The sequence below is a fragment of the Mugil cephalus genome, chromosome 16 (genome assembly GCF_022458985.1).
Source record: "Mugil cephalus isolate CIBA_MC_2020 chromosome 16, CIBA_Mcephalus_1.1, whole genome shotgun sequence".
Lineage (NCBI taxonomy): Eukaryota > Metazoa > Chordata > Actinopteri > Mugiliformes > Mugilidae > Mugil > Mugil cephalus.
Genome location: NC_061785.1, coordinates 11,770,275 through 11,792,406, shown reverse-complemented (window position 1 = coordinate 11,792,406; position 22,132 = coordinate 11,770,275). Strand labels below are relative to the sequence as shown.

The 22,132-nt window shown below is 45.0% G+C and overlaps 2 protein-coding genes across 3 annotated transcripts in view; one reads left to right on the top strand and one right to left on the bottom strand.

Annotated features, from left to right (window-relative positions):
• myo1d (myosin 1D) overlaps positions 1-13,460 on the top strand; it is a 101,470-nt gene extending 88,010 nt beyond the window's left edge. The window contains exon 22 of the mRNA XM_047609252.1: positions 9,347-13,460. Within this exon, the coding sequence (XP_047465208.1) occupies positions 9,347-9,503 (157 nt within the window). The 3' untranslated portion in view covers positions 9,504-13,460. The remainder of the gene's footprint in view (positions 1-9,346) is intronic.
• Positions 13,461-17,846: 4,386 nt separating this feature from the next.
• cdk5r1b (cyclin-dependent kinase 5, regulatory subunit 1b (p35)) lies at positions 17,847-21,590 on the bottom strand. Of its 2 annotated transcripts, none has more exons than XM_047609536.1 (2): positions 21,096-21,590; positions 17,847-19,891 (listed from the first exon to the last, which is right to left on the bottom strand). In XM_047609536.1, exon 2 carries the CDS (start codon positions 19,663-19,665, stop codon positions 18,757-18,759), a length of 909 nt encoding a protein of 302 aa, XP_047465492.1. In that variant the 5' UTR covers positions 19,666-19,891; positions 21,096-21,590; the 3' UTR covers positions 17,847-18,756. The 2 variants fall into 2 exon arrangements, with proteins under 2 accessions (XP_047465492.1, XP_047465493.1); XM_047609537.1 differs by having other exon boundaries at positions 17,847-19,888.
• Between the last annotated feature and the right edge of the window lie 542 nt (positions 21,591-22,132).

The following is a 22,132-nucleotide window of genomic DNA, read 5'->3' as shown; positions in this document are numbered from 1 at the left end:
TCTGTTTCATCTCCCACTGGTATCCAAAACAGTGAAATGTAGAGGTGAGGGCGAGTGTCCTTTTGTTTAGCGGCGGCATCTGTGGACACTGGACTCGGAGCAGCTTGCCCGAGTAGTTGTTATTGATGGCTATCGTTCACCCGCTGTCCTGTGGGAATAAGGAGAGTGAATCTCCAGATGCCATGTGGAGAAAATGCGTGTTGCCGCCTCCTCCATCTTCTGCTCTCCTCGGGGGTGTTGCAAGGAATTATGGGCTCTGTCTGCAGGAGGTTAGGCGTGACAAAACCTCCAATAACGACACTGGACTGCAGGGTCGTTTTGGCATAGCAGCCAAACGCTGATCACAAAAAGAAAATTCTGATTTTCTTTTGAGCGTCAGACTTAAAACGATTCCTTGTATTTATCAGAGTGTCATTGTGTATATATATTTGTTCACCTTTTAATAAAATGTAGTCATTTCTAAAGCATCTAAGGACTTTATTACAAGAGAAATATTTGACAAAAGCTTGCACAGGGGTCTTGGCCAACCAGATGTCTTTGTCATTGTATGTTTACCTCAGAGAGAGCTTGAAGGTTTTGATTCACATAAAGATACATTTACAGAGAGAGAACCATTAGTAATGATGGATATTGATGAATAGAAAAGGAGGCAAAGCAGGTTCTGCGTTAATGTCAAAATGTCCTTGAGCAAGACATTGAAACACAAATTACTCCCAATGGGAAAGCGAGTGCCCTTGCGTGGCAACTTATTCACCATCTGTGTAGAGATGTTTCAGTGAGCGTTTGTAGTACGCTTTATAAATACAATTAACTTTTTTTTTTATTATTTTGGTGAGGATACTGTTTCCCCCTGATGAGATCAATGGAGTTTTCTCAGCTCGGTATTAAAGAGACAGAACTATTCCTTGTGGAGTGTTAAAAGAGGGAAATGCTTTTTATACTAGAGACAAAAAAGTCTGAGTATCTGATCATAAATTTCTCTAAAATTCATGGAAGTACAAAAAAATTGCCACTAAAGCTTGTCTAAACCAAGCAGCACCCACTTAAGCTGAAAAATGGTGCCAAACTTTGGATCCAGGATAACTCCACCTGATCGAAAAATACCCCAATAGCCGTGTCGGTAAAAAAAGAAAGAAAAAGCTGCAGTTCCTCAAATGGCCACTTGAGGCTGACTCCGAAACTGAGCCACCCTAAGATACGATACGATACGATACGATACGATACGATACGACACGACACGACACGACACGATACGATACGATATGATACAAAAAGATACAATACGATACGATATGTTAGGATATGATACGATACAATAACATACAAAAACATATAAGATAAAAAAAGATACAATACATAAAATAAGATAGCGCTTTAATTGGCACATGCATAATTATACATAGTGCAGTGCACAGCGAATGTCTTGTACCTGCAGCCAGTAATAAAAAAGTACAACAGTAGAAATATTAATACAGCACACAAGATGAAAGAAATTTTATCAACCTCACACCTCATACCTCAATTCCGCTTGCACTCCACCTCTTTGACCATTTTCAAATTACCTCAGAGTTGGACCGCGCCAAGTTGGACCGCGCCAAGTTGGCGGCGAACGGAGACGTTACGCTGAGCTTCAAAAACGGCGCCGCTGTGGGTGACGTCACCGAGGTTTCTTCCATCTTCATAAGCAGCCAGATCTATCACTACGCATTGCCAAGAATACACAGCCGTTTACGGGATAATAACTCCCGATTCAAATTGTACGTGCGGGGAGGGAGGATTTCATGATAGAACAATTTAGCCGTCTAGGCCGGTTTTCCACATCATTAGTCGTCTTTCTTTGCTGAATCAATGCAGGGAGGAGCGCAGATGAAAAGCTGAGACAAAATGCCTGTTTCCATCAGATAACGCGGCAGCTGCTGAATCACTTCTGAGTATTTCGAGTATTTACAGAGAACTGGGAGATACATGCATAAAATATTCATAATCTCGCACTTATAGATCAGGAAAGGGCGTTTTAAAGAAGAACCGCTTTTTTTATTAGCCGACTGCAGATCTGGCTTACTGTGCATAAAGGAGCATCGTAGCATACCAATGAGACGAGACCTTCTCATCTCATGTTTACTCTTCATGCATGTTCAAACTTAAAATGTCCCCTCATGGGAGCCTTTGGATGTTGCGCTACATTGTGAAGTGTAAAGTGTCTTTTGGGGCCGTAGTGCATTGGTAGGAGAATAATAAAGAGTCTCACATCTCTGAGAGTGCGATGGGCAGCTTACAGTGCCCTCCTCTTTGTCTCGTGCACAGGCCTGGGGCAGAACTGATGCTCAGTCGCTGGATGTACATACAGCTTTGATGTAAGCTTCGCTCGGGCGGCATTCACCTCTGAACTCCACTTCTCCATGCACACTAGAGAACAACTTCTCTTTTCTTCCGTCCTTTCTCTCTCTTTCCCCCTCCATACATAGTTTAATCAATACATTCTTTTTGCTGCCAGTGCATTTTCAGCCCTTTTTTTTTTAAAATGACCTACTTAGTAATCCCTCTCATTGTGAGTACTGCTCTCTTTTTTTTCTGGAGCTAATAAGTGGGAAAGGGAAAGAACGATGCGAAGGCATAAAAGGAGATACCTTTTACCGTACTATGTGTAAAATGTGACCCGATAATAAACCAAAATGTTCAAAGTTGCATTTTATCCAGCCTTTGCCCCTAAACATTATTCTTCAGTGTCAACTTCTACATCAATTAATAAGAAGCCTCATTACGCCAACCTTGAGTAAGAGCACAGGAGCCTAATGCAGATATTATCTACGGGTTAGATCTGGTCCCACTTGTTAACCTGACTTTATCTCAGAAACATCAGCAGGCCCACAATGCCATCAAACATCTGCTCTCACCTCCTGAATGTCTTTATTATCAATACAACGCATCAGCAGTTGTGCTCCTACCAAATTGAAAAACTTGGACAAAGTCACGCTAATTAAATAACTGCACCCAGTTTTTTCACTTTTAACTGGGGCAGTTACAGTTTAATGCAGCCACACCACTGTTGCTGCCTCACATCACATCCTGTGTTGTGTGATAATCACCTAAGATGAGAACCGCTCCACCTTTTGTTATTGGGTCTGAACTAGGTGTTGGTCTCGAGCGTCTCTGCAGTGCATCTTACTGCTTTTTCCCTCTCCGGTGTGAATGGAGCGCACAGGAGCACGTGAGACATGAGAAGAAGCCATGTGAGACGCAGAGAGAGAGAGCGTGGCAGCGAGAGGAAGACAGATGCTGTGTCAGGTCCGGTCTTAAATGTGAAGCCATGCATTTGGGATGCAGAGAAGGAAATGAGAAATATGTAAAAAATAAAGATTTGAATGGTCTCACAGTTCATCATGATCCACAACGCTGTCCATGGTTCTGAAAAATGCAGTTGTGCTAAGAAGCTGTTTGCACAATATTCTACAGCACCCAACATAATGTGTGTGTTACTGGAATTTAGAGCATGATACTGAGATCTGATCTCAACTGGTCACTCAAGACGCATGTGAAGAAGTATGGTCGTCTGTCGTATCGATAATATCAGCCACAGTTGCCGTTTCATTTGCGTGCTGTCGCTGGAGAAAGTTGCTCAAAGTCAATATTGTGAGGCAGTTAGAGGAACTTCACATCAGTGCTGAACACAGTCATCCATCTGCAAAATTATTCTTTTTTTTTTTTTCATTATTTCAAATATTAATGTGCAACAATAGTGAGCAACCACATTTAGCATTTGAGTTCCAACTGAGTAACCACATTATTGCTGCTTCCTGTTGAGTTTAAAGCCAGCGATGCAGTGCACAGCATAAAAAACAAACGTGGAACAAAACCATTCGTCTCACTCGATATTTCATAACATATTTAAACTGTGTTAACTATACTTTATGTTTACAGCTGTTTAAATAAAAGCCAACTGTGACGTCACCTTGCATCTGGAGCAAAGTTGAACACACAACCAAAAGACAACCGCCGATCTCTCCAACACGTACACATACATGCCAGTGTTAAAGTAAAATAACATACCAGCAGGTGGCAGTAATCTGTGTTCACTGATCAAAAAAGAAGAGCTAATATTAGCTGAGAGGCTGTGAAGACTGCGTTCGCAGAGAGCTGGCCTCTCTTCTTGAATCAGTCTGAACGTGGTTCTGCTGCATCTTTGTGCTTGAACTTCACACGCACACACACAGTCAGTAGGACATATATATTGCATGTGAGATGCTTCCTTTCCATTCCCTGCTCTTTCCTTCTTGATCTCAGCGAGGTCTCGCAAACTGAAATATTAATGAAAAGAGATGTCTATATATATTTATATACAGTATATATAAAAAAAGAGTCTTTTCTTGTTGGGGGGGGGAGCTGTGTGCGAGATGGAGATCAGTTGCTGAGGCTCTGACAGATCAACAGTTCAGGTTCAAAGTCCCATTTGAGACAGCAGGCTAAGTCACATGCATGTTTTTTTGTTCAAACATCTCATATTTTCTACTCTTTGTACAGAATCAGCCCTTTCCTGGTTCTGTCTTGTGTCTCGCCTTCCCTCCTTCCCACCTACGTTACTGTCGCCTTGAAAATCTGTTCAGCAATGGCCGCAATATGAAAATAGGGAGGTCATTTGAAATGCATCACTGTCACTGTTTAATCTCCCGCAGCAGCTGGTGTAATGAGCTACATTTTTTTTTTTTTTTTTTTTTTTTTTTTTGGTATTATTCCAAAGTAATAAGTCACCTTATAAGAGAGCAAAGATTCTGCTTTGATCACGTCCTCAAAGTCTTTCGAGCAAGTCATCTCTGCGAATAGCCCGTCCCCTCTCCCCCACCTGCAGCGCTCATATATTTTTCAGCAGTGGTGAGCTTGGGGGACAGCCAGGTACGCTATTAGAGGGATGACTCAGAAGTGGGACTTAACAGACTGGAGGTAATCCTGGCTCCTCCACCTGAAAATAGCCTCTCCCCCTTCTCCTGCTCCTGCTCCCATTTCACAACATTTCTCTTCACTCTGATGCCTTTTGGCGCCCCGATGTTTTTTTGCCTGCATATTTTATATTCGAGTTCCCCTACTACAGACCGTCTACTTTTCCTTTGTCGCCGCCGTCCTCTCTTCCCCTCCAAATATTTGTCTTCGGCTCTTATTTTCACTTCCATTTCACTGCGCTCTCGTGTCCTATCCTTAGAAAAACAAAAGAAAAAGGAGGTAGTTTTGGGAGCAAGTGAGCCTGGGCTCACATGGCATGAAGGAGAAAGAAAGATGCATGGATGGAACTGAGATAGAGCAAAGGAAAGAATAGATTTTCCAGCTGAAGGAGCCGTCCAGTGATGGACTAAATCTGGCCCCGGGGTTCAGGCCAGTTCCTGATGGGAGGCCAGACAGTGACCTTAAGCCTCAACTCATCCTGTTTTAGTTTTTTTTTTTTTTTGGCATTTGAAGGGATTTCATTAGAACTGTTTTTTTATTTAAAGCCAAACCCTGGCACGGGAGAATCGGGAAAGGTGTCAAAAGGCCGCGTGGAGGCTTTTGTAAGGGTGTGTGCTGCGCCGTTTTCTGTTGCTTGCCCTTCACGATCAGCGCAGCGTAGCGCAGCATCCCCTCTGGCATTTCAGCCGGCGCGGCGTAGATGGAGGAGCGAATGGAGGATGAGGCACGGACGGAGAAAGAGACATATCACAGCGCACACAAACCGCTCAAACTGCGCTGTCGGCTGGCTGGCAGCCATGACAGATGGGGGGAGTTCGGTTCACGGGGGGTTGCCATGGAAACCGGCATCAGCGCTACCCTGAGCTCTTCCACTCTGCGTAAGCCGAGATAGGGAGCAGCGCGCACTCTGCAGAGGAGTGCAGCGTGGGCAGCGGGAGCCTTTTGCTCGTTGTTTATGACTTACTGTTGTGCAACAAGTCAGAGTTTCCGAGTTCTCCGCTCCGATGCCAAGTTTAGATCGGAGGGATATAGATCGCAGGGATGCAGGTCGGAGACGCTAATTGCAGATAATGAATTTGTTCACTCCTTCATCGGCGATTGCGCCGGTGAGAAAGTGTCAGGACAACGGAGAGAGATGCATGTTTCCTCCCTCTCAACCAGAGAGCAATTATCACGCACTCGTCTCCTCATCCCCCTCTCACTTTTACTTTCCGTCTCCGAACGGCGGCCACCACAATTTATGCCGTTTTTCCTCTCACTCTGTGATTCCCGTCATCGATCCTGTTTAAGAGCAAACGAGGCAAAGCAGGCGTTCACCCAGAAAGGGTCTAACTGGATGTGACAGGCACTAAAAGCCAATCCGCTGCTGCGCTCCAGTCCGGCGGCACCATATGGATCATTCCTTCAGCAGCACTGCTGCACCGTTTCTTCTGTTATTCATCTTAATTTTCTGTGTGCACGCCGGAACAAGCGGACGGCGCTACAATCCTGCACATATACGCTACTATTGCCTCCCACACGCTCTCGTAAACTCTGACTTGCACAGTCACACTCCAGTTGTACAAAACGCACATCCTCATGAAAAAAAGGCTGACATTATGTTCTCTCATGATCTCCTTTTAAAACAAGAGGTGTCCCTGAACTCACCATGGCTTTATTTAAAAGCTGCATGCAGCTTCATACATTTGAAACTGTGGTCCTTATTTTCGTCTTAGTCGTTGCCTGTTTAAAGTACTAGTTCTGTATTTTGGGAAATATCATTCAGTATAAAAAGTGTTTTTTTCTTATCTAAATTCACCTTTTTTACATATTCTCATTTATTTCTTATACTTACCGAACACCAAGACAATTTCCTTGTATGTCTAAGCCAAGCAGCAACCTCCGTGACTGAGCACTGAAGCCCATGCGTGAGTGCAAAAAACTGCTGTTCATCGAGTGGCCACTAGAGGCTGCCTCCAAAAGGGAGCAAATCCCCACAGACGCCCATGTTATTAAACATAGCACAATGAAGAGTGTTCCCCCTTTGAGTGACCAGTGTTAGCCTGAGCTAACACGTAGCATAGAATCGCTTGGGTGGGTCTCAACGTCCAGCACGACCCCCCACGTCCATATTTGGAATATCCGTGTGTGGGTGGAGTAAAGCTCATTCAACATGGCGACCACAGGCTCCGCCCACTTTGCGCTTCATTTTCGAGGTTCAGAATCTAGTGGGTGACGTCACGATGGGTTTGTCCATAGTATAAACAGTCAATGAGCTGAGTCTTTATGACAAAAAAATGTGATTTTGATTCTGATTCTATGAGGCTAAAACAACAGTCAGTGAGCTTAGCTTAGTTTAGCTTAGCTTAGCTTAGTTCAGGCCTGTGTATAGACAAGAAGTCACCACAAACGTGCGTCTTTTGCATCAGTTTGACATTGAATCAACATGTATCGTGAATCTCTACACAGTCATGATCCACCCACGCTGTTGTTTTCGTTTACGTCGGAGTGATTAGATCTCATTTAAGGGCTCGGTGGGCAGACGAAGACGTGGTTTGATTGGCAGCTCTTCTACTCTCCTGGTCTTTAAGCCCCAGCCAGCAGCCTAATAAACACGTAATACAAGTGATTTGCAGTGGATGAATCTCCACCAGACACTCAAGAGCTATTAAAAGATCAAATTTAAATTTACCGCAGCATCTCCTCTCCCCGCTCCTGCTCAGTTATCTGCGGGGATTTAACGTCGCACCTACGGCCTCGTACGTCTTTGCATAACTAGCAGTGTGCAGCCATCCATTGTTCCTACTTCACGGAGACAACTTCCTTTGGGGCTCCGTCCAAAGAGCTGCCGTCTCATAACAATAAATCCCTGTTACCGTGGTTGTTTCAGTACCGTGACCGGTGATGTTTCTTGATTTATTTTCTATTATTTCCTTACAGTATGCTGCTCCTCACTTTAATATGAGAACTGTTAATAGTCTGCTCTTCTGCACGCAGGTTGTTAATACAGGTTTTGAACAGTAATTAAACCTCCACTGATTTGTTTCTGCAATTTCAATTCCGAACAGAAAACGATAACGGAGCTCAAATGAGTCTGAAAACGTTCCCTCTCTCTCACACACACACAGCTCATGGATCAGCTCGTGTTCCAATAAATACATCACTCCAGTACTAAAAGCTTTACATTAACACACAGACTGCTGTCTCTTATCTCCCTGACGTGGTTCAAGCGGCCTGAGGGCGGAGGGAGGAATTGATGGTTTCTCCCTATAATGCAATGAGGTCTTGACATCGTTGTGTAAAATGCCCCGAGAATACATGTGTTATGATTTGACGCTGCACAAATAAAATTGAAACCGATCCCTTAAGGGCGTCCACACACACACACACACACACACACACACACACACACACACACACACACACACACACACACACACACACACAAAAGGATGAGGTGGTGACAATAGAATGTTCATGAAATTCAGCGAGTTGTCGGGATGATTAGCAAAAAAAAAGCCTTTGGCGACTTGAGGTGGTCAGCAGGAGCATCTGAATGACGCAAACACAGAGTTCCCTAAATGTTTATTGCAACACTGTCCGTGACTTTGGTTCCTACCCACGAATTCACCATCCAGACAGCGGGCTCGGTGCGTCGGGGAGCAGCCGCATTCACTGTATTGCTTTCTGAGATCTCTGAGATTCATTGAACTTAGTGGCTGCCCACTTCCTGTTTTTTTGCGTTTCACATAATCGAATCGATATTTCTGAAATGTCGATGAAGCACTTGAGAGAAGAAAGAACAAAAAGACAAATGGATTTGTTTCGGTTTTAGTAAAGTCTTCAGTTCCTCTGATGAGGAGTTTAGGTTTGTTGTTAGGTATATTCATGGATGGTGCCCCCTGAAGCTCACATGACCAGGGTCTGTTAGTGACCAGATACTCACCTGCAACTGGACGACAATGTTTAGATCCTGATTTTCCTCCACTTTTATTATTTACCTTCATGTTAGGCACTTAAATTTAAAGCATGAGTCACGCTCTAGTATACATTATTCTGCACATAATGATGCTATTAATGGCTTAATGTATGCGTGAGTGAGAATAATCATTTTTATGTGACCCGTGTGTGTGTGTGAGGAAGATTTATGGTCTCAGGTTGCAGTGTATGACTGTGCATGTACAGTACAGTGTGTTGGAATGAACGTGTTTTTCAGATTGTGATGCTGTGTTGCAGTAACCGTTATTTATGGGCTCGTATTCTCTCTCGTACACTCACTCTGGTCACTAGTGGATCCACAGATTTTACCCCCGCGCACTGAACTGTGACCATACAGACCGTGGAGCTGCATAATGTACGGGTTCAGGTTGTGAAAAGAGTGCGTTTTTGCCAGTATTTCGCATCTGATCTCTCCGCCTCCGCCTTTTCTTTTCAGCGAGAAGAGGAAGCTGCAGGTGAACGTCGCCAGCCCCATCCAGTGCAGCATGAACGGGAGGAAGTGCACGGTCATCGTCGAGCCCAAGATCAACCAGTCGCAGCCGGACTTCACCAAGAGCCGATCCGGTTACATCCTGGCTGTTCCTGGCAACTAAAGTGGGCCGAAAGGAAAAGAAAAAAAAAAACAACCACACACAAAAAAACAAAAACAAAAAACAAACAGACGATTTGAAATCAGGATTAGATAATAACGAAGATAAGTCACTTCTTGAGCTGCTGATGATGTGTCGATGTAGAAAGCGGCTCTGTGCAAGGACTGAGGTAGCTGAACCCTCACAGCAAAGCTAATGCCAAATTTAATCTTTTTTTATTTTATTATTATTATTATTATTTTGTGGGCTTCTGGGAATATTACTATTAAAGAAAAGCAATTTTGTTAAACAGATTTAAAAACATGCACTACGTGATTATCCAAATTTCTAGTCATTTTGCTTTGTGCAATATTTAGTTTAGTGTTAACTGATGAGTCGTGTGAGTCCAAAGACTTCGCAGCGATGTTCGACCCCTGCAGCTCCACGTGTGGAAGTCGGGGTTTAGAAATCCGAAGAAAGAAGGAAAAACTAACTCCTGCGCTTAACGTTTCGAGGAATTAAAACGTCAACGAGCTGAGCTGAACACGCGCGCGGTGAACGCGGCGTCCGCTTTCAGACCGTTAAGTGTTTACAATCGCACGGCGAGCGAGGAGACGTGATTCAGTGGTTCAGTCAGTGTCTGAAGTCCAGAGCGTAGTCACGGGGTGTTGAGTAGGATGTGTTGAGCATATCCTGAACCTGCTATATGCACCAGCTATTAATTTAAATCATGCGTCTTATACTCTCTATGCAACGTCTACTTTTATAATACGCTTACACGTTAAAGGTTAACATGGGTGTGAGCGACACATATGCACTTATGCTGTTAATAAAAACTGAAAAACAGAAGGCGAACGAGACGACGGCGACCAAAGCCTTCGGTTCATACTCCTTTAGCTTAGCATCAGCTAGCCAGTACTGTATAATCCCATGTGAACCCCTCATCTCCTTTGCTGTCTTTGTGCTGAGCGAGTAGCCTAACGCCTCGTAGTGATCCTCAGTCCTTCTGAAAGGTTTTGACAGATACCCCCTCCTTCACCACGGAGAGAGAGTGTGTGCGAGTGTGTGCTGAGTGTGTGTGTGCTGTACTCGCGTTGATTGCGCTCTCGTCTTCTTGGCTCCGAGGCCGAGGGCCTGGCCGGCGTCCACACCGAAGTGGTGTGAAGTCTGCAATCATCAGACTGCTGCACCCCGGACTATTTCTGTTGTTCCTCTGTTTTGGAGACGTTCGCTTTGTCTAAAAATTCCATCGCAGCGTGGCTTCCGAGGCGTCGCGGCAAAGCCAGATCGCACCCATTCGAAAAACCGTCGAACGCGGCGCTCTCGCAAGCTGTCCAAAGTTCTCGCGCACATCACAACGTGTTCTTTATGCAGTAGGAAAAAAAAAAAAACGGCAGCAGCACAGGCGGTTGTGAGGTCGAGACGTCGAGCTTTGTAACGATTGATATTAATATCCGAAACGGGGAGAGGAGGGGAGGGGAGGGGGCGGCTTCCAAGAAAGTTCCATCAGTGTGTGATGGCGTCCTTTGAATGCAAACACAGATGGCTGTAAAGTGACATTTGTGGAAAGCCGCGGTGCGTATCGAACAGACGCTCTCGCTCGGCCCGGCGGTGATGTTCGTTTCCGTCTGCGGTGTGAGAGCACAAGGCGTAAATGTCTGTTGCTTTTGTTGTGTTAATGTGTTTTCACTGCCGTACAACCGAGTGGATTAAAACGCTTTCCTTCACCTTAGCAGTGATGAGAAGTGTCTCTGTAAATGTTCTGGAGCTCCATCAGTCGTGTTAGTTGAGGCATGCTAACACGCTAACCACTAGCCACGACATGCTCCTTCTTTCTCTTTTTCTTTGCTGGACAGTAAACTCCATCTGGGCAATTAGCTATGGAGGTTTTTTGGTTGTTGTTTTTTTTTTAAATTTAATTTGATTGAATAAATGAAGAGAAGCTCTGAAGGAGCTTTCTCACTAACTCGGTGTTGTAAAACCGAGCTAATTGCCAATTACTAGCTCGTTAGCTCAGCCCGCTGATGAGACCGTTTACGTCCAGATGTGTGCAGACAGTTGTTTGCTCTTTTCCAGAGCAGCTTACATTTTGACATAAAAGCAACCAATGAGCATCTATTGTTAAACCAGCCTGGACACGTGTCTGTCCACCTCAGTCTGATTCAGATTTACTCCCATTTATTTTCTTACTCTTTGAAACTCGTGTTGAGTTTGTTCACATTGGAGCTGACGTCTGAGTGGAGGGTTTGTGGCAGGAAGAAGGAGGTTACAGATTAGCACTGGCCAGCTTTCCGGCCCGAATCATTCATCTTTGTATGAACTGTCCTCACATGGTAAGACCTGATGTTCTTAAAAGAGACAGACAGAGCAGAGACACAGTTGTATTGCACCTCCGCCCACAGACTCAGAGCCCGAGCCTCAAAGCTGAAGAGGCCGAGTTGTTGGCTTCTTCACACCGGGAAGGAAAAACTAGTTGGCAGTGATTAGGGCCCGAGTGGTTTATCTTAATTAGTTCGCCTGTGCCCCTGTCTTTTTGAAGAAGTAAATCTCCATTCTACCTCGCCGCCTCCAGGAGGACGAGCTCGTCCCGGTTGTTACGAGACTTCGCCTCCGAGTCAAAAAAAAAAAAGGCTTTTTTGGGGAAATTGGTGAATTAATAGCTTGGATTAAAGGAGCGACATGGGCGGCGTTAAGAAGCGTTTTTTTAGAGGAGCTCAGGCAGGACTGAGGAGAGCGTGGGCTATAACGGGGCAGCTCTCCATGTCCTCCAGCGCGGTTAATCTCCCACAGGGCTTCTCCTCCTCTCCGCTCGGCTATTCACCGCTCATCATTAGGAAGGAGTCCGTGTCACTTCTCAGTTGAGCGCTTCGCCCGGCGCTTTCTCCAGGCAAAACGGACCGGCGAACAAAGCCTCTGCCAACCCCCCCACCCTACACACACACACACACACACACACACACACACCTCTTTTCCTCTCTGCTCTTCCACTTCCCTTCTCCTCGTCAGATCACTTGGCTCCTCGCCCGGGCCCGGCCGACTGCACCATCCTGCAGGCTAGCGAAGGTTTCGCTGTTTTTGTTTTCTCCTTCTCCACAAGAAAAAAAAAAAAACTTTAGTAACAAATATCATGCAGCAGCAGAAACAATATATACTCATTTACGTACGCGCTTTGTCGTCAGCGGAACCAGCGAAAAGATCAAAACGAGCATTTTGTTCGTCTGCCACTTCTTCTGACCTCTAATTTCAATTAAATGTCATGTTTACACGCACGATGAATGAAGCTAGTAGAGACCAAGGAAAAAAAAAACAAAAAAAAAAACAAAGCTGATGGATAAAGATCTAAATCTTTGTGTTTACATGCTCCAAAGCGTCGATTCGAATGAACTTTGTTGGGCACGTGCATGCAGTTAGATGTTCCTTCAACCAATCAGAGCCATTTTCAGGTGACAAGTATGACCAAATAAACACATTTTCCATTTTATTGATTACTAGCTTTATAATTAACAAGCTTTTTTTTCTAATTACCTCTTTACATGATGTCAAATTTAAATGGAGGCCCGTGCCATCGTGTTGTTTCCGTAAATATTCCATACAGTCATATGTACATTCCTCTAGTTTCGGTGTGTTTTTTTGTTCCAGATGCATCCAACTCTGTCTATATATCCATCATATCATATCATATCGAGCCCGTCCATTTTAGCCAAAGGGTAACCAATTCCAAGTTTCTCGTCTGTAATTTATTCCGCGGCTTTAAGCAAAACCTGTGTGTACGCGTTCATTACGTATGTGCCTAATTTTTTTGTATTAAGTTTATATTTTGCATATTTGTGTAATATGTCATAATTACGTGCGGCAATATCCAGAATGAGTCGAAAAGGGGAAATGCTGTAATACAGTTCAAAGTGTATTGTGTGTGAATGCATTCCTTCATGGAGAATATTTCATTAATCGGTTTATTAATAAATTGATTTGCTTCAGTGACTGATTGGTTCAGTGTGTCGTGTGCTGTGGGCGGATGAAGCAGTCAGAAGTCGTTAGCCTATTAATCGTCCAGAGGCCGATGCTGTGTTGAGTCAAACGTTTCCCGTGGAGCCAGCTGTGGCCTCTAACGTAGCTGAACTCCACGTTAATCCTCCCGCCAACAGCTGCTTCGCCGGGTGACACCGAGGCGCCCCAAACCCCTGCGGTCGGCATGACAACGGCGATTCCCACTGCCACTGTGTCAGCGGTCGTCCTCGGCGACCTCTGAGGGGATTCGTGATTGGCCGGCTGATGGATGACGGTCTGCTGTGAAAAGTGGGAGGACTCCTGTCTTCTTCATGGCCAGTGGCTGAACGTGAGAAGGTGTTTTGGAGACGGCGTACAAAACTGATTGACGCCCACGGGGTAGATTCACAAAGAGTTTAACCCTCATACCTGGTTTTGAGGCTGTTGCGTTGCTATCATTACAGGATAAAGGTACCCACTTCAAAAGTGACCTGTGTTAATATAATCAAATACCAAAATTTTGAGTATTTTCAAAATTTTAACCCTTTATATGCCATTGTTTGTGATAGTATCACAGTTTTTTTGATTTTTTTTTATATTTTCAATAATCTACTAATACTAATACTAATACTTATACTAATACTTGTAACCCTGTATATGCCACTTTTTGAGAGGACGTCACAAATTTTTTGAAAAAGAAATTGGAAATATTTTCAATAATCTAAATGCAAAGTGGATTTTCTTGTGTGTCTGTCAGGGGGTGGGGTGGGGGGATGGATTATTAGAGTCTTGCACATGTCAGTGATTAGTAGCAACATTGAATTTTTTTGCCCAATTTTCAAAAATTTTTACATTATTGCAATTAAGGCACAAAAGTGTCCTCTTCAGCATATGTTAATATTTTTTTTCTCCCTTTTTCTAATTTTCTACATAAATCTTTAAATCTACTTCAGTCCTTATCATGAATATAAAAAGGTTAGATTCATTTCTGACTTGTAACCCTTTATATGCCAGTGTTTGTGATGACTTCACAAAATTTTTGAAGAAAAAAAAACACCACAAAAATAGAAATATTTTCACTAATCTAAATGCAAAGTGGATTGTTTTACTTTGAAAATTCAGTGTAATACTGTAATGATCCTTAACGCAGAGCTGATCATCACCTGCGGTGTGAAAATGCATTAAACGAACGATGGGAGTGACTCACCGTTGGCTGACATCCTCACCTGAAACCTTGTGTAAGTTACTCTCCGCTGATGACGTAACCAAGCTCCAACTCATCAGCCGTTTCATGCCACCGGTGGGGAGTGTTGCCATGGCAACGTTGTTAAAATTGATTGGAGTGGTCTCGGCCACCAGAGGAAATACATGAGGATGGTTAACCTTTAACCAGGCGCACGCCCAGCGTAACCTTGTACGTTAAAGCTTTCGATCAGAGAAGTGACACTAATCACGCAAGCAAATCGCCTAACATGGAAATGATTTATGGTTGTGATCGGTGCGTAGGCCTAGGTGTCATTTCTCAAGGACATTTCGTCACATGGACGTGGAGGTGATTTGCCTCTGGAGTCATTTTTTTCTGTAGAGTTTGGCACTCATCAGGCATAACATTATGACCACTGACAAATTATATTGATCATCTTGTAACCATACAATCGTCTGCTGGGAAACTTTTGGACCTGGCATTGGTGCGGATGTTACTATGTTACTATGAACCACACCAGGCACCTCCACCCTGTAGCAAGGTTCTGTTTTACTTTTATAGAGTTTGAAGTAGCTTCTTGAAAGGATTGGTGGGCAGTTGGTGTTTAAGTAGGAACATCTGCGGCTGTTGCTCATCTGTAACTCGCATGTCTGCAGTTAGAGGAAACTGTCTCATCCTGTCTTCTTTCTGGAGTGAATTGTTCTCTAACTAAATATTATTATCTAGCCAGAGGCTCCAGTCTGAGCAACGTGATGGGTAGATGGAAAAGGTTTGATCCATAGCCAGGGAATAACCACAATCTGGGCCTCGGATTGGGGAGCACGCTGACAGTTTAAGGACAAATCTACACAGAGGAGATGAAGTTGACGGTTTTTTCTCCTTTAACAACACCACTGATGAGCGAGGGCCTCAAGGCAAACATCAGCTTCTTCCACACCTAAACCCGCCCATCAGTCCGGTCCACCACACAGAAAGAGGAGGGACGACGGCCTTGAACGATCAGTGCATTTTTATTTTTCTCCATCACAGTACAAAAATAAATTAAAATAAGCAGAAACAAATTAAAAAAAGAGAGAGAGAGAAAGAAGAGAGATTCAGTTACAGCAACAGCTTTTTTTTCCAAAAGGAGCTTCTTTTTTTTTTTTTTCATCAGAACAGCATCGACACCCCTCCCCTCGACCCCACCGAAGAGAGAAAACAAAACAAACAAAAAAAAAACGAGTACCGGTGCGGTTGGCGTGTGCTCCCCGTCCATAAGAAAACAACGCGTCACACATTCTTCGCGCACTCTCACGCACTCACACACTCACTCATTCACTCATTCATTCAGTCCACACACAGCCTCCCAGCCTCCCCTCTTTTTGAAGTTTTTAAATCACTGTTTCGTCATGTTTTTTTTATTATTATTTTATCTACAAAGTACGCAACAAGATACAGAAAAGAATTTGACAGAAATCTTTAACTATCACTTGAGTCTCTTTTTTGTATTTTTTTTTTTTGTTGTTTTTTTTTGTATTTTCTAAGCTTTTGAAAGTCTCAAACAACTACTCGATGATGCAAGTGAAGAAGAAACATGGCACATTTCAAGTGAGTCGGGGGGGAAAGTGGACAGAGGGGGGAGAGGGAAAACAAAAAACAAAAAAAAAGAGAGAGATTTGGGGCCTTTTCTTTTTTTTATATCACAGACGTCCTGCTCGGTTCTGCCCCCTCCCCGGAGCAGAAGCACGTCCCATCTGCGTGTCCCAAGCGCCTGCACGTCCAACCCGCCCACCCTCTCGTATTGTGCCGCTGCAATCCCTCAAAATGAACCGGTTGTAGGTCCGAGAAAAGCCGTCTGAGAGGACTGTGAGGCCAGACGGAGGTCTTGTGTCGTCCGTAACGCTTTTTAGGCAGATTTGCGGAGAAAAGAAGTGCACACAGTTTGTTTCTATTGGCCTAAGATGAGAAAAAATAAAAGTAAAAACAATGGTGAATACAATTCTCTGGAGTTCCTGGAAAGTAATCCCATCTTTACAGAGACGGTTGCACACTGCAGCACTTCTGTGGTGTCTCTGATCTTAAAAACTCATCATCGGTCCCACCTCACATCCATTTACAAAGAGGCCAATGACGAGGGCTCATCCTCACCGTCCACTGTGCTTTTCTGCAGCCACGATGCCCATTTTTCGATCATTTATTTAGCGAAGAAAAGCAAAGTGTGCTTTCTGTTTGGTGATATGTGGGGCAGCGGGTTCGGGGGTCAGCAGGACGGGGAAAACGTGTTTTCGGGGCGAGGGCGAAGCCTGTCGTGGTGTCCTTCACGTTGGCGATGGTCAGATTTCAACAGCGGTTTTGATCTAAGGGCTCTTTCGTCAGACTCTTTCGGGTAAATCCCTGCAACATTCATTTACATAAACCAGATCAATCTTCATTCCCACCAAAGATGAGCACACCCGGCTAAAAGAAAAACAACCCACGCCTCCTCGTGTCCATCACCCTTCCCAAAAGTCTCTCGTGTTCCCGTTAAATGTGCCGAAATAATAAATACATAGGTGGCAATAAATCAGGTGTCGCTGTTAAGCGGGTTATTAGTCGATGAAAATCCACCCTGTCGTTCGACGGCTGGACCGACGGCACAGAGTTTCAGTTGGATTTTCATCAAAGATATGGCACTGTTTTTGTTTTGTTTTGTTTTTTTGTTTTTTTTTTTGTACATTTTCTATGCTGAATCAGAAGCACAAAAATCGAACATCATTCCAAAGTATCGACGGAAAGTACAAAAAGAAAAAAAAAATCAAATGAAACAATATTCCCTGGTAAACAAATAGCCTATTTTAGCAAGCATAGCTAAATAAACTAGTGTCACTTTTGTTCACAGCATTCCCTAATGCAGATGCAGTTCAAAATCAAGTAAAAAGACAAGGAAAAGGAATCATTGCTCCCGCCCTCTCGGAAAAGCTGTAAAGTTGCATGGCACACGTGCAAAAACATTACATTTCTATGTAAAAAAAAAAGAACAAAAAAAAAGAAAACTTGTTTCAGAAAAGCAATAAATAAGCCTCCACAGGTTTAAGCCTCTGGGGAGTAAAACATCCATTAACATCCGTTTTATTTTTTTCTCTAGATGAAAATAAAGTGGGTCTTTCTGAACACAATATCATCATTGGCCAAGTGTCTTCTTTCTTTTTTGTTTGTTTTTCTTCTTAAATCAAAAGTCCCACAATGCAGCGCTTTTGTGATGAGTCCTGTTCCAGAGCCGTGACCCACAAAAATATGGGTCCGGCACCGGTGGCCCCTCGCTGCTCCCCTTTTCCTCAGGCAGCCAGATATGCATCACAGCAAAAAAAAAAAAAAGATAAATAAATAAATAAATAAAATGTTTAAAAAAAAAAAAAAAAAAAGTCCAGTCGTATCCTTGTTAATGGAGGTGGCATTCCAAAGAGCCGGGATTTGGGGAGAGGGGGGGTTGTGCCTGCTCATCCATGATGCATGAAGAAAGCCAGTCAGGCGACGGCCCTCGCTCTCCCGCAGCAGGCAGTGCACATCGCACCGTCAAACAGTCAGAAAGTCACTGGGCGGCGGCTGCAGCCTCAGTCCTGTCCACATTCATTGCTGTAGATGTATGCTTCCTTTTCTATTTTTTTTTTTTTTTTTTTTTTTTGGTCTTTTTGTCTGAAGTGTTTTTTTTTCAGTATTTAATATAGATATAGTACATCTGTATGTTAGCAAAGGATTTACCCAAGTCTGGCATTTTTTTTTTTTTTTTTTTTTTTTGTTTGTTTTATATATTATTGTCAAAAAAGCTTCCATTCGCAGGTCAGAGAATCCAAACCCTGCTGAAAATAGTATCTGGCCCCAATAATTACAGGCAAAAAAATTGGGTGTTTTTCTTCTTTTAAACCCTATTCCTAACCACACTCGGAATAACAAAACCAGGAGACCTCCATCAGTGAATAAATGCCGACCCCGTTCCTAATCTTCTGCAGTTTGGACAATAATAAATAAAAGATGCCACAAATAACCTTAAAACCCCTTAAAATGCCAGACTGGAGTATGCCCCGCCTCCCCTGGCCCCTCCACTCCCCCCCGCCCCCCCATAGTATCCCCTCACCGGTCCAGGCCGATGAGCAGGCGGCTCCTCTCCTCCTCCTTCTGGCTCTCGTTCTTCAGGTCGGCGAACACCTGAGTGAAGTAGTGGGGGTCGGAGTTGATCTGGAGCATCTTGGTGCTCATCAGGTTGATGATGGACAGGCAGCGGTCCCAGAACGTCTCCTTGGAGCTCTCCACCAGGAAGGGCTTGAGCGGGTAGGAGATCTCGTTGCCCATGTAGGAGTAGGACAGGTAGAGGCAGGTGAGCAGCACGGCCTGCAGCTCGTGCTCCGTGGCCACCTCGGAGGAGACCACGTCGCGGCACAGCATGTAGACGAAGACCACGTTGGCGGGGGTGATGAAGCCCTGGTCCTGCCAGCCTTGCAGCAGCAGGGAGCGGTCCACGCTGCGCAGCCACAGCACCGGGTCAGTGGGTGACAGGTGCTTCAGCCGGTAGCAGCGCCGGCACAGGAACTCCCCGAGGCAGCGCAGCAGCTCGCTGGTGGAGGCCTGGACGATCACCCTCTTCGGGCTCCCGGGGGCCACGTTGGAGTTGGTCAGGGGGGCCTTCTTGACCGAAGAGGCCGTGTTGTTGGAGCTCTTGGTGAGGGCCGGAGTGCTCTGGTCCTGGGCGAAGGTGGACAGGTTGGCGCAGGACTGCGACTTCTTCAGGTTCTCGTTGTTCAGGTGGGTGACATTGTTCTGGTACGTGCCGTTGGGCTGCACCTTCTTGGAGCCCTTCTTCTTGGCCGACACGGCCACAATCCGCTTCCACGGCAGCACGTTGATGAGCGAGTGCCGCTTCAGGTTCTTGTCCTTGGCGTTCTTGCTGTTCTGGACGGCCGTGTAGTGGCCCACGGTGGCCGGCCCGTCTTCGAACAGGGCCGCCTTTCGGTAGCTGGGGGACAAAGACAGCACGGTTCCCATGGTGACTGTGAGAGGGCCTCCAGGGGCTTTGGCCTCACTAGGTCAGAAGAACGTGGGAGATCCTGAGGGTCTCAAAGCCTCGATGCTTGTGGGAGCTGGGAGTCCAGGGCTACAGGCTGCCTCTGGGCATTTAAAGGAGATTGGAGGAGATCGTCCCGTGAAGAGCTCTATGAGGGGGTAAGGATCACCTCGACGGAGGCTGTTCTGTGTCTCAGGATGGCCACTGCTGGAAAAACAAAATCAATAATGAGAAAAATAATTGGTTAACTCGAATCTTCCCAGTCTCATATTAGATCATTCAGCTTACATCAGATGATATCTATCCTGCAATGTCCCCATGTTTGTGTTCATGTGACAACACCTCAGGCTTATTAGCCTCTATTGATGTGACTCAGTGAGAGGTGGAATGGATCAGCCTATAGCATCTTCTAATTAATTCGAACAGTGGACCCCCTCTGCTGCAAATGATCAATGCCACGAGGGAGGGAATCACATGAGAAACAATTCAAAATGAAACTGTGCCACCGCTTCCGTCCATCCATCCATCCATCCGCGGATTGTGGGACATTTCTAACCCGTTGCTATTGACTAAGCACTGCAGCGCGGCGTTAAAAGTGGCTCCCATAAATCAGTGCATGATCGTTTCACGGGGGTGACATCCATATTTTCCAGGCAATGGCCGACGAATCGGAGCGAGGCGTGCGCCACCCGTCTCGCTAAAATGGAAGACTGGAACGTAAACACCATCAAAACAGGTGAAGGTCGAGCCTGACGCCTGTGTGCGATCGTGCACGTTTAAGCGCAAACCCAAGGTCACGCCGTTCACCTCGGCCGGAATTAGATAAAGATGAGGGCTCGCGTCTTTTCGCGCTACGCGTTTTCCCCCTTCTCTCACTGCGGTATTTGAACACGAGAGACGGTCGATGGATCGGCTTTGCTCTCTTGCGCAGGATCCAAGCAGCAGCTCGACCCCTCATTCCATCACCCTGCTGTCAGTCAGTCAGTCAGTCAGTCTGAAATGCCACAACATCAGCCTCGAATGCTTCTTCTTAGGAGGGGGGTTAAAAATAAAGGATTTTTCTCGGTGTTTTCCCCGTGATGGGGAGTTGTGTACATCGGGTTCTCTCCATGGTGCTGAAACCGAGCGTCTGCGTCGAAACGAAATCGCTGGCCACATAGGCGGTGGCTTACATGAAGAAACCCCCCATTTCCTTATTCTATCCTTTAATGTGTTTCAATATGAGGATTTGTCAGTCTATTACAATTCCACTCATTTTTTTCCCACATTTTCCTAATCAGATGATGGTGCGTATTACTTAAAAAAATAAAAATAATAATAAAATAAAAAAAAGAAATACACAAACGGATCCACAAAATACGCAAATCTCCGCTTTCAGCACATACGTGTCCCCGGATCACAACAAACTTACCGAATCTCCAGCCCAACGAGAAAATAATCGCGATGTGGAGGAGATGCTCCGCGTCTCGACTCTGTTCTTCCTCACAAGGCGCGACTAAAACATAAAACCATCTCGGAGGACGTGAATGCAACAAAGAAAATAGTCCAAGCAATGCACGTATATCTCTAAAGCGAGCCGTGGACGAACGCGCCTGGGGTCGGTGATGCGCAGGCGATGGCGGGCAGTTGTGGAATGGATGCTGAGATGAGGATGTGCTCCTGGTCCTCTTCGGCCGTTGAGATGCGGATGCTGCGAGGGGGCTGATGTTGTGTTGTGTCACTGGCTGAGCGAGGACGGCTGACGCAAAGGCGGTGGTGGTGCGCCGCTCTGCGCCCTGTGCGCGCGCTGCTGCTCCTGCGCGGGGCGCAGCTCCGCCTTAAGCCGCGCACACGCGTGGGGGCGCTGTTTCGTCGTGAACCCGGTGAACTTCGGAGACGTTTTTCTTTGCATCGGCAGCATCCATCCTCATGCACGTAAATTGGTTTAAAAATTACAGAGATTTTTCCTTTTTATTCCTGATTGCCCCCATTATAATGTCTGTATAGCCCCTGCCTGATGTCAAAAATAACCGTTTTATTCTGACAATAAACGAAAAGATGTTCTGCCGATATGTTTTTGTAATCATTCTACACATTTGTACCTCCTTCTGTAAAAATGTTACTGCTTTCACGTGAGAAATCATATTCTCATTGTGTGCACCCCAAAAAGGATGTAGTGAACATGATGTTCAATTCTGAGGAAATACACCACCAGTCAAAAGTTTAGGCACACCTTCTTATTCAGTTCAATGAGGAGTTGTGTCCAAACGTTTGGCTGGTAGTGTATGCTGCCACAGTTTCTTTCCAGAACTACCAGCAGGTCCACCCCTCAATTTGCATCATGTAAAAAGACTTTATGTGTGATTTTAGTTTTGCAGATCAGATTTAAAGATGGAACACTGAACAATATAGTGTCGCTGATATGACCATTTTGTCCAAGCTTTATGTTTGTTTGTTTAAAACGGTGGT